The 17,554-nt window shown below is 46.6% G+C and overlaps 1 protein-coding gene across 1 annotated transcript in view; it reads right to left on the bottom strand.

Annotated features, from left to right (window-relative positions):
• The window catches only part of NPHS1 (NPHS1 adhesion molecule, nephrin), a 55,030-nt gene that overhangs the window by 11,674 nt on the left and 25,802 nt on the right, over positions 1-17,554 (bottom strand). Inside the window, exons 14-23 of the mRNA XM_060257638.1 lie at positions 15,684-15,856; positions 14,743-14,883; positions 13,145-13,285; positions 12,042-12,163; positions 8,687-8,858; positions 7,593-7,749; positions 4,620-4,771; positions 4,393-4,504; positions 2,946-3,127; positions 822-878 (exon numbers count right to left, since the gene is read on the bottom strand). Coding sequence (XP_060113621.1) covers positions 822-878; positions 2,946-3,127; positions 4,393-4,504; positions 4,620-4,771; positions 7,593-7,749; positions 8,687-8,858; positions 12,042-12,163; positions 13,145-13,285; positions 14,743-14,883; positions 15,684-15,856 — 1,409 coding nt within the window. The remainder of the gene's footprint in view (positions 1-821; positions 879-2,945; positions 3,128-4,392; positions 4,505-4,619; positions 4,772-7,592; positions 7,750-8,686; positions 8,859-12,041; positions 12,164-13,144; positions 13,286-14,742; positions 14,884-15,683; positions 15,857-17,554) is intronic.

Here is a 17,554-nt window from a genome sequence, read left to right as displayed (position 1 = left end):
AAGTATTCCTGTTTAGAGAGTGTGGAAGAGCAGAGGATAGGGAATAGGGTTGCCAATCCCCAGGTGGGGGCAGGCAATTCTCCAGTTTGGAGGCCCTTCCCCCGCTTCAGGGTCATCAGAAAGCAGGGGGGAGAGGGAAATGTCTGCTGGGCATTCCATTATTCCCTATGAAGATCGATTCCAATAGAGTATAATGGAGAATTGATCTGCGTGTATCTGGGGCAGCTGTTTTTTGAGGTAGAGGCACCAAATTTTCAGCATAGCATCCAGTTCCTCTCTCCAAAACACCTCCCAAGTTTCAAAAATATTGGACCAGGGGATCCAATTCTATGAGCTCCAAAAGAAGATGCCCCTATCATTCATTATTTCCAGTGGAGGGAAGGTATTTAAAAGGTTTGCAGTCCCTCTAAATGTGATGGCCAGAACTCCCTTTGGAGTTCAATTATGCTTGTCACAGCCTTGCTCCTGGCTCCACCCCCAATATCTCCTAGCTCCACCCCCAAAGTCCCCAGGTATTTCTTGAATTGGACTTGGCAACCCTAATTTGGAAAAGTGGAGAAACAAGTTGGTGAAACCCCATCGCCTCTCCAACCCGAAGCTTTGCATGTCCTCCACAGCAAAGCAAGGGCAGCATAGCCCCGACTACCAGGAACATCACATCCAAGTTGAACACCCTTTTCCCTCTTGGAAGGCCACCATTGCACCAGAAGACCAGTCTAGCCACAGCCATTGGCCAGAAATGAAGGAGTCTCGGGGAGTTTGGGTTCTCTGCCACCTTCCATAAGAAGAAACAGTCAAGGACAGTGCAGTAGCTATGGTACCTGGTTCATGCATGGGTGGCGTTTGGGGCGTTATGTCCATTGGCTTCTTCTCTATCTCTGGAAAGAAAGTTATTGAACAAGGACAGGATGTTAATGATATTCTAGCACCGGGGTGGCTTGGGAGCCACATGTGGCTCTTTCACACAAATTGGCTGCGATCCCACACACTAAATAAAGCACTTTCAGTGCACTTTCCTACTGGATTTTTCTATGAGAACTGGCAAAATCCAGTTGGAAAGTGGATTGAAAGTTTATTATTTAGTATGTGCGATCACAGCCATTCTGTGGCTCTCGAAGCCCCCACCACCCTGTGAGCCAGCTTTGGGAAGGCATTTCTCTCATTAAATTGAGCCAAGCCAGCCCGCAGCTTGGAGATTGCATTTAAAGTTGCTTTCTTTCCACCTCCACCCTCATTCCATCTATTTGCTTTCTTTCCACCTTTCCTTCCTGCCTGCCTTACTGTCTTGCAGCTCTCAAACATCTGACGTTTATTCTATGTGGCTCTTACATGAAGCAAGTTTGGCCACCCCTGTTCTAGCAGCATCAGAAGAAGGACAAGGTAGAAGGTGGTTTTGCTTACCAAAGCCACATTATATGTGGAAACAGTCTATTGCCACTGCCAGAAAAGGCAGCAGGAAACTTAGAGATCTCTGCCAGCTTCTGTCACTTCAATTGTCTAGAGTCTTTTACTGACCCAGTTCATCTGCAGAGAAAATCTAAAGCAGGGGTCGCCAGACTGTGGCTCAGGAGCCACATGTGGCTCTTTCACACATATTGTGTGGCTCTCAAAGTCCCCACCACCCCATCAGCTTGGAGAAGGCATTTGTCTCTTTAAAGCACTTCTCCAAGCCAAGCTAGCCAGTGGCTTGGAGAATGCATTTAAAGCTAAAGTTGCTTTATTTCCACCTCTCCCTCCCCTGATCTGTTTTCCTTCCTTCCTTCCCTCAAACATCTGATGTTCATCTCTTGTGGCTTTCAAACATTTGACTTTTATTCTATGTGGCTCTTACGTTAAGCAAGTTTGGCCACCTCTGGTCCAAAGCATTCCAGTGAAGGATGCTCCGGACTCTGTAACCGGCCAGAAGTTGAAGAGACAAGGAAGGCTGCGCACCTCTCCTTCTCTCCCTCTTTGAAAGCGTTCAGCCGTAGTCCAGAGAAGGAGCAGCCTCAGAGAACTTCCACGCTCTGACCAATGACAAAGGCTTTTCTTTGGAGCAGGAAATCCTTTGCATATTAGGCCACACACCCCTGATGTAGCCAATCTTCCAAGAGCTTATAGTAGGTCCTGTACTAAGATCCCTGCAAGCTCATGGAGGATTGGCTACCTCAGGGGTGTGTGGCCTAATAGGCAAAGGAGTTCCTGATACAAAAAAAGAAGCCCTGTTCAACTCTCAAAAGCTGGAAATCTTGTTGGTCTTTAAGGTGCTACTGGACTTGAAACCTGCTCTTCTACAACAGGCTATGATGCCTCCCCACGTGAAACTATCCCCACTCCTGGCCAAAAACAATGGTCACATGGGGAGGGGGCACTAGAGTGCGAAATTCTGTGGCCCTGAGCTATTCTAAAGGGCTGAGGAAAGGTGTCACAGGGGTAGTAGCAGCATTTCTGTTCTAATCAAACATCTTTAATGTATTCTTCTGTCAGGGATGGGGAAGGCAGTCTCAGAATAAGCTGTCTCCCAATAGTTATCAGAAACCCTGGGAACACTCTGCTCAAATCACAGTTGCCCAGGGATCACAGATATGTGCATAAAAACTTTCTGGCATCTGCCATTGGTCAGAAATCCAAGGATTTCTGAGTAGTTGGAAGGGATTAATATTCTATTTAAAACTGTGGTGTGACGGGACCCCCTCCCTTATTTTTCTTTATTTAAATATTTATACCCCACCTATCCTCATGGCTCAAAGTGGTTTACTAGTCATTTGAGGATCACAAAATCACTTTCAAATGAAAGGCAAGGTATAAATCTTTAAATTAAAACCATGCTTAACATACCTGTTAAGGAAGTAATACCATGCTTCGCGTACTTGATCATCTATATGGATTCCTAACCTTAAAAATCCAGATTGTCCTAGTGCTCTAGACCAGGGTCAGTCCTTGCTCCACAGTGAGATGCTCCTTACCTGTCGTGGTGACAATGAGCCCCATGCCACCATCGGCAAAGTCACTTTCGCCAAGAGCATTGTGGGCATTGACAGAGACATTGTAGGGCGTGTTCGGGTGCAGTCCCGTCAAGGTGAAAGTGGATGACTGCGGTGGGAAAACAGCCACCTCCAGAAAGCTAGGAGCTCCCAGCCGATGATATCTGGTGGAAGGAAGTGGGAAGTTGGAATTAGGAAGAAACATTCAAGGTCTGATCCCTCATTTGGATGCATCTCATTAGCTACGGTCAAGATCCCAGGGGGAAAGGTTTATTCTAAAAATCAATAAAGTCTCTGACTGAAATGTCTCCTTTGTCATAAACCCACTAAGCAGCCTGTGATCTTTTGGCAAGCCTGTCCCCGTTTCTGTCCTGGTTTCAGTTCTCCACCTGCGCGATGAGAATAATTATATTGACCTACCTGACAAGGTTTATGTAGGGTTGCCAGGTCCTACCTTCTCACCGGTGGGGGTATTTGGGTCGTGTTCTTGGAGGGGGCTGGGACGTCATGTGACATCCCTGATGTGATGACATCATGTGAAAGTGACATCATAATGCTGGGGCATCACCCAGCAATGCCTTCGTTTGAGAATAAAACTCTATGGTAAAACTGCCCTCAAACCATAGTTCTGCCCAAAAGCCAGAATGTCACTGCGTGACATCCCCAATGTGATGATGTCATTTCCATATGACTTCACTGTGTCAGGAATGTCCTGCATGCCGTGGCTGTTTGGGGGTAGGCCAGGTGGCCGGCAGTGGAAAGGAGGATCAGAAAGCAGAGGATCCCGCATCTAGACCTGGGGATTGGGAACCCTAAGTTATATAATTATCATTAGATGCGATCTAATGCAGAGCACTTTCAGCATGTTATAGCAGGGCGTGGCCATGGTAGCTCCCCAGATGTTTTTTGCCTACAACTCCCATCAGCCCCAGCCAGCATGGCCAATGGCTGGGGCTGATGGGAGTGTAGGCAAAAAACATCTGGACAGCTACCATTGGCCACCCCTGTGTTATAGCGCTGAACAGATTTTAAGAATCTTTAGCCACTGATTTAGGGTTGCCCGGCTGTAAACCATAGAGTTTCCTAGAGCTACCCTCTGTCACTTCTATGTTTTCCCTAGAAGTGACATAATAGTGCATGTAACACTGCTGGGTTTGGGAGCAGCAGAAGCAACAGAACCTGGGGACGGAGGATCCCCTGTCCTGACCGGGGGACTGGCAAGCCTAAAATGGTTTTCCTAACCACCTGAAATATTTTTTCTCTGTCACAGATCCTAATCAGTTTTCTAACGATGAGTATGTTATCTTTTTGTCTTCCTGTCTCGGAGCAATGAGATCTCTAGCAGAGCTCTGTGGTCATGTCAGCTAAACTAATCTCAGACTGGTTGACATTTGTACCCTGAACGTGCCTTCTGTCTAATGACTCCTACCTCATGTGAAAGCTTTGCTTAAGCCCTCCATCAAAACCAGGGGTCCACTCCAAAGCCAGCCAGTTGTGGGCAACAGCGACAACCTTTAGCTGTGTTGGGGGGTCAGGGCGGTCTGTTGAGGAAAGGAAGAATCAAATGTTAGGGGTATCATTAAAGGAATGGCAACTCTTCACCCCTCCAGTTCTGCATCAGCGTAACCCTTGGCCCACAGCCCGCTGGTGACTTACTGATACTAAGCAGGTGGATGTCGAGAGCATCAGTGCCCATCGCATTGCTGGCCGTGCAGGTGAAGAGGCCGTAGTCATAAGCCGAGCTCACATTGGCAATGGTTAAAATGCTGGTCTGCAAAGATGCTTTGTGTTCCGTGAGCACTGTGTACCTGAATGAGAGTCACAAAAGGACAAGTCAGAAAGAGATTCTGCTGGAAAGGCAGAAGCCTGAAGGGTTTTCCCCCAAGAATTACATTTCAAGGTCCTTCAAGAGAGTACGTGTTTCTGCGTGCCTGTGTGTATGTCCTGCCTTCTCACCAAAAAGGGGTGGAGGTAGAAGATGGATACACAGTAAGATTAAAGTCTACTTTTGGAGATGGGTGATAGAGCACCACCTCGGTCCTGCAAGCAAAGATGGCCCCTTGAGGCCCCTCGCATGGGCCTGCCAGGCCACAGCCAGCACCCCCCAGGAGCATCCCAGGTGCAGGGCTGCAGGCTTGCTGACATCACTTCTGGTGAAAACTGGAAGTGGTATCGCGGGATGCTCAACAATTTTGCCCAAATTGTTCCATGATAAAAACCATAGAGTTTTTGCCAATCCTAGAGAACTGAACTGGATTGGTAGTGGGAGACCTGGCAACCCTACCACCACACTGGGAGGATCCAAACCAAATGTCCTATGAAAATGATATTTCAAAGGCTTGCCCAGCTCTGTGGGCCCCTGGGATTTTGTTTCCCTTTGCCCCACTCACTTGGCAGTCCTGCTCGGAATTGGTCAAGATTTCACTGCATACATACCAGGTGCATTTCAAAAGCATTTTGCAGTGTTGTTGTTTTTTTAACCTTCATAATTGCTACAATTCTAGGCAGGGCTTTTTTTGTAGCAGGAGCTCCTTTGCAGATTAGGTCACACGCCCCTGATGTAGCCAATCCTCCTGTACTAAGAGCTTGCAGGGCTCTTAGTATAGGGCTTACTGTAAGCGCCAGGAGGATTGGCTGCATCAGGTGTGGCCTAATATGCAAATGAGTTCTTACTACAAAAAAAAAGCCCTGATTCTGCGAATTCCTGGGGAACAGTCACCTGAGTCCGCTCCACGACTAAATGACACTCCCTGCATTAAATTAGATTTAAGCAGGGCTTTTCATGTAGCATGAACTCATTTGCATATTAGGCCACACCCCCTGGTGTAGCCAATCCTCCTGGAGCTTACAGTAGACCCTGTAAGCTCTTGATTGGCTACATCAGGGAGTGTGGCCTAATATGCAAAGGAGTTCCTGCTACAAAGAAAGCCCTGGATTTAAGTCTGGCAGCACCTTAAGAGATCAACCAGAGTTTCAGAGCAGAAGCTTTTGAGACTCAGAGCTCCCTTCGTCAGACACTAATAGAGTAGAAATGGACTTCTCTGATCCTTCCTACTTTGTTCGTGTCTGACGAAGAGAGTTTTGGCTGTCAAAAGCTTCTGCCCTGAAACTCTGGCTGGTCTCTGAGGTGCTGCTGGGCTGGAATCGAGCTGTTCTGCTGCAGAGCAACACGAGCTGCCCTCTGAACCGGCATTAATTAGGTCTTTGTTGCAAGAGGCAGAGCCAGGCCAATCTGGGGCAAAGCCAAGTCAGATCAGCACAGAGTTCCTTAAACCATCAGGAGACATGGAAAGATTTTAAACAGCTGCTGAGATAGTAAAAAAAAGGTGTCAAGCGCTGGGCCATGTTATCCTGCCCATCACGTTTTTATGCCGTGGTGCTTCTAAGGTCAGAGGGACGCAGTGTTCCTGCCTCCTATTTTATCGTCACGGGGACCCTACAGGCTGAGAGAGAGCAGCTGGCACGAAGTCACCCCTTGAACTTCAAGGCTAAGTAGGCATTTGAGTTGCAGGAGTGGGATATTTGCATGGCAGGCAGAGAAGGAATAAACAAACCCGCCCAATCGTTGTCCCTGTGAATACTAACAAAGCATTAGCAGGAACACACAAGATCGCAACCCCGTCCTCAGAATTTGTTCTCCGGCCATAAAAAGCCCAAGAACCAGCAAGCAGGAGAAAGGGTACTTTAAGGGTTAAAAGTGCCACCTGCTGTAATTAAACATTACAAATTAAAAACACGTTATGAATGTGCCATTTAGTGTTCGAGCTCCCTTTCTGGCGAATACATCCTTCATCCAATTTAATAGGTGACGGCTGACATTTAGTTATAATAAATGAGGCGCGTTCATTAGAGGCATCTAAACCTAATTCTTATCCTGCACCCCCCATTCTGCCTTGCAAAGCTGTGATCTGAATTATATATCTAATTCTCCCCATCTCATCTGCAGTTGACCTGTGTTTAGATATATGCCGAACCAGGTACCAAGACGTGATTGGCTTGAACCGTAAGCAAACAACTTTGAGTCACTGCTGAACCCAAACCAAATCTGAAAACCAGAATAGCGGCACCCATCAAATGATTTGCTGTGGGTTCTCTAAAATAAAACCCAAACCATATAGCATATTAAATAGATGCAGAGCTTTTTTGGTAGCAGGAACTCCTTTGCATAATAGGCCACACACCCCTGATGTAGCCAATCCTCCTGGAGCTTACAGTATTCATTTTATTTATTTATTTGGGCAATTTCTATTCCGCTCTTTCCCAAAACGGGCTCAGGGTGGATCACAATATTCTAAAAACAGCATAAAATGACATTTAAAACCAAATCAATAGAACAAGACAATTTGATAAGTCATATATGTTATAAATAGCGGTACAGTTGGGCACATTTTATATAAACTGAAAGTCTAAAACAGCAGGCCCTGTAAGCTCTTGGAGGATTGGCTGCATCAGGGGTGTGTGGCCTAATATGCAAAAGAGTTCCTGCTACAAAAAAAAGCCCTGAATAGATGCATGTCTCCTGCAGTTGTCAGCTGGGAGAGAGCTGGGGCATATGGATACAGGATCCCAGAGGCTAAGGCTATATCTGGACTATATATTCCACATATCTGATGAGCTGTGGACTTTCACCTGGGGTCCTGGAGATCGAGAGCAGCTCCTTTCTTGGCCCAACTGAATTCCACCGGGGGGACGCCTTGAGCATGGCACAGGAGGGTGGCTGTGCTTATCCCATCCCCTGAAGCTCCCACTTTTCTCTGTCCAGGGGTCTTCATGATCTCTGGGGGAACTGGAAACAGGAAGGTGAAAATGGATCCAAAAAGTCAACATCATTAGAACTTCTACAGCTTTCATGCAAGCATGACTAATAGGCAGACTAGTCAGCGAGCATGTCAAATTTCAGGAGAGCTGCCAGAATTTCAGCTCCACACTCCAGCAGGGGTCCCCAACATGGTGTTTGTGGGTATTAAGGTGCCAACAAACACCTTCTTCTGTTGACTGCCAGTTGTTTTTAGACAATTGGCAGGGCCAGGCAGCAGTGGAATTCTAGCAGGAGCTCCTTTGTATATTAGGCCACACATCCCTGATGTAGCCAATCCTCCAAGAGTTTACAAGGCTCTTTTTTGTAAGCTCTTGGAGGATTGGCTACACCAGGTGGGTGTGGCCTAATATGCAAAGGAGCTGCTGCTAGAATTCCACCCCCTTTTCACCAGCAAGGCTTCTGATTTGCCATTGGAGCTTTGACTGACTGGGCAGATTTTTCTTTAAATGTTGCTTTGGCAGCAGCTGCCACCACAACACAAGGATCTTCACTGTGTGACTGAAGGTAAGCTGCGGAAGCCATTGTGTGGCTGCCCCCACCTCTTGCAGGTTTTTAAACAGAGGCTAGATGGCCATCTGACAGCAGTGCTGATCCTGTTAATTTAGCGGGAGGTGTTTGTGAATTTCCTGCATTGTGTGGGGGTGTTGGACTAGATGACCCTGGGGGTCCCTTCCAACTCTTATGATTCTATTAAAAGAGCTTTGCAATTGCAGAACTGATGCTATGGCCTTTTGCATAGATGAAGGTGGAGAGGATTTTCAGCAAAATGTAATGGGAGCCCCATTTGAAGACATAAGGAAATACCACTGTCGGATGGTGGGTGATGATGGAGGTGGAAAAAAGGACTTTAGAATGCATCTGTTGGTTGAGGATACAACAAGGGGTACCTTAGCAAGTCACTTACATTGCACAACCAAGCGGGCACTGCTCCGCGCTGCTGGGGAAATGCCGTTGTCTACCTGGCATTCATAGAGTCCAGCGTGGGCTCGCTTTGCCTCCGGGACATGCAGCCGTCCCACCAGCCCCTCTGACAGCAGTTCAATGCCCATCTCTTCCAGGTTACGTTCCAAATCACCCTGTGAGAGGTTGGAAGAGATTAGAGCCAGGGTGATGCAATCAATGGTTCATGTCATGCTATGGTTTGGGAGGCCCAAGGTCAGAACCCAGCTCAGCCAGGAAGTTCCTGGGTGACCTTGGGCCAGTCAATGAGATTTTCCACATTCTCCTTTTCCTTGCTTGTGTGTTCCTGTTGCTTGGGGGGAGGGGGTCTGTTCTGTACTCACAGTCCCATTCCAAAAGTGTAGAAAGTTCAATAAAAATCGTTAATTGAAAAAAAAGGACCAGGGTTGCCAGGTCCAATTCAAGAAATATCTGGGGTTGGGGGTGGAGCCAGGAGTAAATAGGGGTGCAGCCAGGAGCAAGGTTGCAACTAGTATAGTTGAAATCCTAAGGGAGTTCTGGCTATCACATTTAAAGGGGCCGCACACCTTTTAAATGCCTTCCCTCCATTGGAAATAATGATGGATAGGGGCATGTTCTTTTGGGGCATGTTCATAGAATTGGACCCCCTGGTCCAATATGTTTGAAACCTGGAGGGTGTTTTGAGGAAAGGCACCGTATGCTATGCTGAAAATTTGGTGCCTCTGCCTTAAAAACAGCCCCAGATACCCACAGATCAATTCTCCATTATAACCTATGGGAATTGGTCTCCATAGGGAATAATGGAGTGTACAGCAGGCATTTCCCTCCTCCCCTCCCACTTTCTGATGACCCTGAAGCGGGGGGAAGGGCCTCCAAACCGGGGGATCCCCTGTCCCCACCTGGGGATTGGCAACCCTAAAAAAGGACCCAGATAGTACTAAGGACTAAACCAGGGATCTTATGGTCACAAAGTGCTTAACCAAAAAGTGCTTCCTCTCCCCAGATGTAAAGATGAATGACCAGTATATTTCAGATATCCTATTTCCCTGAGCCAAAGAACGTATCAGGGGGGGGAAGATGTTTAATTTAATTTCAAATAGTTATATTCTGCCTTATCTCCTTGGGCTCAAAGTGTTTAACAAAGCAACAGCAAGGAGAAGCTGTGCCTCAGTGGGAAGAGCCTCTGCTTTACATGCAGAAAGTGCCAGGTTCAATCCTCAGCATCTTTTAGCTAAAAGGATTAGGTTCCAATTCAAGAAATATCTGGGGACTTTAGGGGTGAAACCAGGAGGCATTGGGAGTGGAACCAGGAGCAAGGTTGTGACAAGCATAACTGAACTCCAAAGGAAGTCCTGGCCATCACATTTAAAGGGACCACACAGCTTTTAAATGCCTTCCCTCCACTGGAAATAATGAAGGATAGGTGCACCTTCTTTAGGGGCTCATAGAATTGGACCCCCTGGTCCAATCCTTTTGAAACTTGGAGGGTAGTTTGGGGAGAGGCACTGGATGCTATGCTGAAAATTTGGTGCCTCTACCTCAAAGAACAGTCCCTCCAGAGCCCCAGATGTGATGTGATGTGGAAGTGATGTGAAAGGCCTGAGATCTTGGAGCTGCTGCCCATCTGAGACATACCAACCTCGAAGGGCCAAAGGTCTGGTTCAGTATAAAGCAGCGTTATGCATTCACATATTCAAGCTGCAAACGCACAAAAGAATATGGCAGCCCGTCAACAAGGCAGAAACAACACACCCGCTAAAAACATAGCCACATCAGCTATCCCACGGGTGGCCAACGGTAGCTCTCCAGATGTTTTTTGCCTACAACTCCCATCAGCCCCAGCCAGCATGGCCAATGGCTGGGGGCTGTAGGCAAAAAACATCTGGAGAGCTACCACTGGCCGCCCCTGAGCTATCCAGTTTCCCTGCCACCAAACAACCTCTGAAATAAACGTATTTTGCATTCCTTCCCTGCTGCAGAAAGCAAAGGCATCCTTTGTGCCCACGCTGGTGAGCCATTCCAAAGGGCTGGACCTACCACAGAAAAAAGCCCATGAATTGACTGTTGAGAGACAGACTATTTTAAGAAAGCACACAACAAGGGCTGCTTCCTTTTGAAAAAAATTCCTGGAGTCTTGAAGCTTTTCTTGTTTCACACGTTAATTTACAACTCTGCCTTTTCAGTTATTCACTGGCTGTCCCTCAAACGCTTTCTCTCCAGCCAAGCCGAAGCAGATAATGTCCAGTACCTGGTAATCACCTAGTATAGTCCAGCTAGGTGCCCTTCAAAGGGATCTCTCTAGCACTTAGTAAACAAAAGCTTCAAGGAAAGGTCATCTCTTCCCTTTGCAAGGCTCTATCTTATCAGCTGAACTGGGAAAAGGTTGCAGTTTTTTTATATAAAGGGAAAGGCACAGGAAGGGGGCTGCCGGTACAGATAACTTGATTTTTTTTCCTGCTGCAGAGCTTCCAGTGTACAAACACACACACACACACACATATATATACATACACATATACATATACAGGGGTTGTTTTGTAGAAAAATAGGTGGTGGAGCTCATTAGCATAACTCCTTAGCATATGCTGCCCCACCAACAGTCAAAAGCAACCCAATGTAAGAAAGGAGAGCCCCAGGCGAGTGAGGCCTGCTTGGGCTGGCTAGAGATCCAGCCAGTCCAAGCAGGCCTCGCTCACCTGGGGCTCTCCTTGGCCACCCCCCCCTCCACAGTCACCCACCATCCAAAATCCCACAAGAAGTGGAGAAAGGGTGGCGTGAGCTTCTCCAGGGTTTAATGAGGGCTGCTGGGGGTGTGGCAAAGCCCCTGGTGGCTGGCTGGCTGCTCGCTCTCCTAATCAAGGGCTTGTTATGCAGCTCCACCTACTATTCAATGGATAAGGTAGGTAGAAGAAGAAGAAGAAGATATTGGATTTATATCCTGCCCTCCACTCCGAATCTCAGAGTCTCAGAGTGGCTCACAATCTCCTTTATCTTCCTCCCCCACAACAGACACCCTGTGAGGTGGGTGGGGTTGAGAGGGCTCTCACAGCAGCTGCCCTTTCAAGGACAACCTCTGCCAGAGCTATGGCTGACCCAAGGCCATTCCAGCAGGTGCAAGTTGAAGAGTGGGGAATCAAACCCGATTCTCCCAGATAAGAGTCTGCACACTTAACCACTACACCAAACTGGCTCTCTGTGCTCCTAGGTGGGGAGGAGGAGGAGGAGCCTTCAGAAAGGTTCAGGAGCTGTGCTCCTGTGAGCTCCTGCTGAATTCAAGGCCTGCACATATATAAATATATACAGATACAGCCTTCTTTACATTTAGCTCAGAGTCTTACCAGCCATCTCCATTTGAACATGCCCGCAGGTGCAGGGTTGGCCTCAGCTTGGCACGTAATCTCAGCCGAGCCTCCTAGGTCCACAGTGGTTGGGTCTCCTATGCTGCGGATGGATGGTGCATCTATTAGGGAGAGAAGGTTTGTTTCACAAGAGAACAATGTTAGGGAAATCCAGGGGAAGGGGAAGAAATTCAGGGGAAGGCAATAGGCTATTCTGCAAGTTGGCACCACCCCAGTTCCAGTTTATTTATTTGAGGTGTTTATATCTCACTTGCTTGAAAAAAACAATTCCAAGACAGCTCAAGGTATGCATTAAAACAATAAAACTCATTAAAAAGCAGCATCAACATAAGCAACAATGATGCTTATTAAAAGCAGCAACAGCTCAATTTCAAGAAAAGACTAAAAACAAAAGAACAGAAATTCAATAATATTTCAAGGCCAAGTGAAACAAATAAATAAAAACCTCTTGGCATTAATGTTTGTTTGTGAAATTGTTTTTATGTTGTTACCTGTCTGGGTCCTGATTCAGCGACAGCCCCAACAGCATGGAAACTTTTTAATATAACCCAGCCTGGTGAGATTGGGGATTGTAATTTTTAAGGAAAACCTTAAACAGGTTACAGCATGCAACAGTTGGCTAGGGCTGAGAATGACAGACCAAGCATCTTATTTCTCTGTGTCAAGTTCCCTTGCCATGTTAGTGCTATATTCTATCCTGTTGCTGTTTTGAAACACCTGCCAAGCTGCTGGGAAATGAAAGTATTTGGGCCTTCTAACAGTCTCTGTCTCTCAAGGTTATCACTATCTATTAGAATATTGTGCTAATGAATTTCATAATGTGAGAAAGTCTGCTTTGCAACAACTTAAGAGTATTGAACTTATCTTGTGCCAGAAAGCTAGGTGTGAGATGTAACAGCTAACTGCTTTCACATATATATGCCTTCACTTGTCTCCCACCTCAGTTTCATGACTGGCTTCGCCAGTGGTACTATCCTATCTTATAATAAACACTAATCCTAAAGAAATGGAGAGTCTTTATTATTGAAGATAGTCGTAGACCTGACACTCTGGCCCACAGAAACAAAAAAAGTTGGGCTTACATTGGACATCCAGCAAAATGGTCATCTCACTGTACCCTTCTGAGTTCTCACAGTGGACTGAGTACCGGCCAGCATCTCCACGTATCACCTTCGAGATCTCCAGAGATCCACCATCTCGCAAGTGGTACCGCGGGGAACCCTCTAGAGCAGACACAGAAAACATAATGGAACGTGGGGTTCGTGACTGGGGTGTTAACAGCCATTGCAGGCAACGAGTTCTCAGAACTGGTGACCAATAGATAAGGGAAATGGTGTATCACCACTTGGCATATCTATCCCAGAGCCTTTGTGTTGGCTGCTTTGTGCATCAGTGTGCAAAAGTCATATGGCACACACCTCTCTATAATTAAGGCTCCCTTGGTGCCAAGGGGTGCCTTTGGCAATAGGCTATTCTGCAAGTTGGAACCAAACCCATTTTATTTGTTTGTTTCAGGTATTTATAGATCACTTGCTTGAAAAAACATTTCCAAGGCAGCTCATGATATGTGTTAAAACAATAAAACTAATAAAAAAAACCCAGCAGCATCAACATCAACAAAAGCAACAATGATCATTAAAAGCGCAGCAGTCCAGCCTCAAATGTCAAGAAAAGAGTAAAAATTAAAGAGCAGAAATGCAATAATATTTCAAGGCCAGGTGTGACAAATAATTAAAAACCTCTTGGTCTTAATGCTTGTTTATGAAATTGTGTTTATGTTGTTTTTACCTGTCTGGATCCTGATATGCCAGGGAGAAAGATGGGTACATGACTATTCTAAATAATACATAAATCCACAACTTCTCTGAAGATTTTGGCTTACCCCTGTAGTCCTCAGGCTTTACTAAAGCAAAACTTTCTTCCTGATAACCCTCAGCTCCAGGACTCTCCCTGTACCAAATTTTAGACTGGAAGATCATTGGAGCAGGGACCTCTGGTCACTCAGTCAGTGGCCAAGGACAGTGCCAGCATTATCATCCTAAGAATTGGGAACTCTCATACACATTCTATCCAGCCCATGGGCCCTGTTGCAAGCCTAAGCTGGGCCCAGTTCTAAGGATCTTTCTCCATTTAGGCACTTTGTCCTAGCAACCTCGTAGAACTAGGGTTGCCAATCCCCAGGTGGGGGCAGGGGATCCCCCGGTTTGGAGACCCTCCCCCTGCTTCAGGGTCATCAGAAAGCGGGGGAAGGGGAGGGAAATATCTGCTGGGAACTTTATTATTCCCTATGGAGATGTATTCCCATAGGAAATAATGGAGAATGGATCCGTGGGTATCTGGGGCTCGGTGGGGGGCTGTTTTTTGAGGTAGAGGCCCCAAATTTTCAGCGTAGCATCAGGTGCCTCTCCTCAAAATACCCTCCAAGTTTCAAAAAGATTGGACAAGGGGTCCAATTCTGTGTGCCCCAAAAGAAGGTGCCCCTATCCTTCATTATTTCCTATGGAAGGAAGGCATTTAAAAAGCGTTCAGTCCCTTGAAATGTGATGGCCAGAACTCCCTTGGAGTTCAATTATGCTTGTCACACCCTTGTTTCTGGCTCTGCCCCAAAGTCTCCTGGCTCCGCCCCCAAAGTCCCCAGATATTTCTTGAATTGGACTTGGTAACCCTACGTAGAACCCACCTGTCAGAATTACCTCTCCAAGGAAGCTCCAGCGGTAGGTGATCTCAGGAGGGCTGGCAGAGACCAGCAGAGGCAACCGGATAACTTCATACTCTGCAACTTGCACAGCATGGGGCTGCTCAGCAGAGAACTCTGGAGGAACTGTGACAACCAGAGGACAGAAAGCTCCTTACTTTAGAAAAGCACCACGGGAGAAGAGTTGATCTTGTCTACTGTGCTGTTTCCCATACTGGGCAACCAGAAGGCTAATTAAGGTTGCCAGCTCCAAGTTGGGAAACTCCTGGAGATTGGGGTGTGTGAAGACTGCGGAGGGTGGGGTTTGGAGAGGGGAAGGGCCTCAGAGCATTATAAGGCTTTGGAGGGTTGACTATAAGCATTTTCTGCGGGGGAGCTGATCTCTGTTGTCTGGGGATCAGTTATAATTCCAGGAGATCTCCAGGCCCCACCTGGAAGCTGGCAATCCTAGAAGGCCCACAGGCAGAGAGCACAAAGGCCTAAACCTGCCCTTCTTCCTACACTCTGCATTCAGAGGTTTACCTTCTAAAACTTAGAGGTTTTCCCTGTAGTCATCAGTGGACTTCTCCCCTGTGAATTTGTCCAGTCCCCTTTTAAGCCCTCTACAGTAGTGCCCATAACGACATCCAGTGATAGCGAGTTCTATCAGTTTACGTATGCATAGCATGAACAAAGTCCTGTCTTTCTTTCTAGTCTAGGATGCCCAAGAGTATTTCAAAGAGCTGCGGCTGCAATTAGACAGCACCTCTCCATTAACTCTCCTTCTTTCCCAGAGAACAGACTTGACTAAAGTTCCAGGGCAATAATTAACCAAAGCATCAATCCAATTAACCAACTGGCTTGCTGGCAGCAAAGATCATTCAAGTGCCGGACACCAAAGACTCAGACTGCAACCCCTTCCCTTGATGGACAACTTCACGACTTACATAGGATATTGAGCTGGTAAAAGGCGTTCACACCTTCAGAGAGGACCGAACTGTATGCATGGCATTCCACCCTCTGCCCGTGATCTGCAGAGGAAGCCACCAGCGTCACTTGGCTTGACGTGGAAAAGCCTCCATACTCTGCCTTCTTCTGCCCAAGGTCAATTGCATTCAACCTGAGAGACAGATTGTTATTGTTGTTGTTGATGTTTTTTTGTAGAAAAGGCCAGCAGGAACTCATTTGCATATTAGGCCACACCCCCTGATGTTGCCACTGTTTTGCACAGGGTGTGTTTTTTAAAAAGCCCTGTAGAAATTTATCTGCATATTAAGCCACACCCCCTGACACCAAGCCAGCCAGAACTGCATTCCTGTGCGTTCCTGCTCAAAAAAGCCCTGATTATTGTTGTTGTTGTTGTCGTTGTCATCATCGTCACAGTCAGATATTTCACTGATAGACGGTGTTCTGCAGTTCAAGTTCTGGCTGTCCTTGGGAATTGCAGACACATCTTTGCTGGATTCTTGCTGTTCCAAACAACACTGTCTTCTGGAGCTGAGCTGCTGTTATCTGCTCAGTGCCCAGAATGTCCAGGTGCTTCTTCAGACTTCTAGGCACTGCTCCAAGGGCTCCAATGACAACTGGCACAATGGTCACTTTTTTACCCCAGAGGTGCTCTGTTTGTAGGTCTTGGTATTTTGTGGTCTTCTCCTGTTCTTTCTTTTCTATTCTGCTGTCTCCTGGGATTGCAATATTAATTATTCAAACCTCATTTTTTCTATCAAAGGTGTTATGCTCCAGGTGTCAAGGGGCCTTGCCATTTTGGTGTTACTATGTACTGACTTACTCTGTTGTCTTGGGAATATGGGGGAGGGTGAACTGTGCCTGCTTTGCTCTGTCTGTGTAACAATCATAAGCAGAGATTTTTTTGAGCAGGAACACACAGGAACGCCGTTCCGGCTGGCTTGGTGTCAGGGGGCATGGCCTACTATGCAAATGAGTCCCTGCTGGGCTTTTTCTACAAAAAAAAAAAGTCCTGTGTGAAACAGTGCTGACAAAAGGGGGTGTGGCCTAATATGCAAATTAGTTCCTGCTGGGCTTTTTCAACAAACAAAGCCCTGATCACAAGTATTTGTTTCTACCTGGTGGAGAAGATTGGAGCTGCCTTCTCCATGCCGTCCTATCTCATCCCAGAGCCAGCTCAAACTGCTTATTGTTTAGGAGGGGTGAGATGTTGATGTGAACTAATTTGTATTGCTTCGCACAGGCTTTTGCACTGTTAACATTTTGCAGGCTGCATAATGGCCCTAGGGAGGATATAAAGTACTGGCCACCACACAGGTGAGCCAGTTCTGACGCAGAGGTGTATTGCTACTATTTCTGTCTATCAATAAAGCTAACCTTCTGACAACCTGGAGACCTACTTTAATTGAAAACAGTCCCAGAGCTGTTTATCTATTTGCAATCAGAAGTCCCAAAGAACCTTTGTTTCATTATTCCCTATGATATTATTATTAGCATTAGCATTATTAGTATTTCCACAGCATTTGTTCAAGCACTTCATCATTCATATGTGTGTTGCTATGCATACATTGACCCTATAAGGCAAATCAGTGCTATCATCTTTGTATCACAGGTGAAGGAGTGAGGCTGAGAAAGACAGAGCCACTTGCTTCTCCTCCATCAGTTTATCTAATCCCACTTTGAAACCATCTGCACTAATGTCCATCACTACATCCAGCAGCAGTGAGTTCCATAAGTTAATTATGGGCAGGGCTTTTTTGTAGCAGGAACTCCTTTGCATGTTAGGCCACACACCCCTGATGTAGCCAATCCTCCAGGAGCTTACAGGACTTTTATTACAGGGCCTACTGTA

The sequence above is a fragment of the Heteronotia binoei genome, chromosome 17 (genome assembly GCF_032191835.1).
Source record: "Heteronotia binoei isolate CCM8104 ecotype False Entrance Well chromosome 17, APGP_CSIRO_Hbin_v1, whole genome shotgun sequence".
Taxonomy (NCBI): domain Eukaryota; kingdom Metazoa; phylum Chordata; class Lepidosauria; order Squamata; family Gekkonidae; genus Heteronotia; species Heteronotia binoei.
The sequence above is the reverse complement of the archived record's forward strand: the minus strand, read 5'-3'. Positions and strand labels throughout refer to the sequence as shown.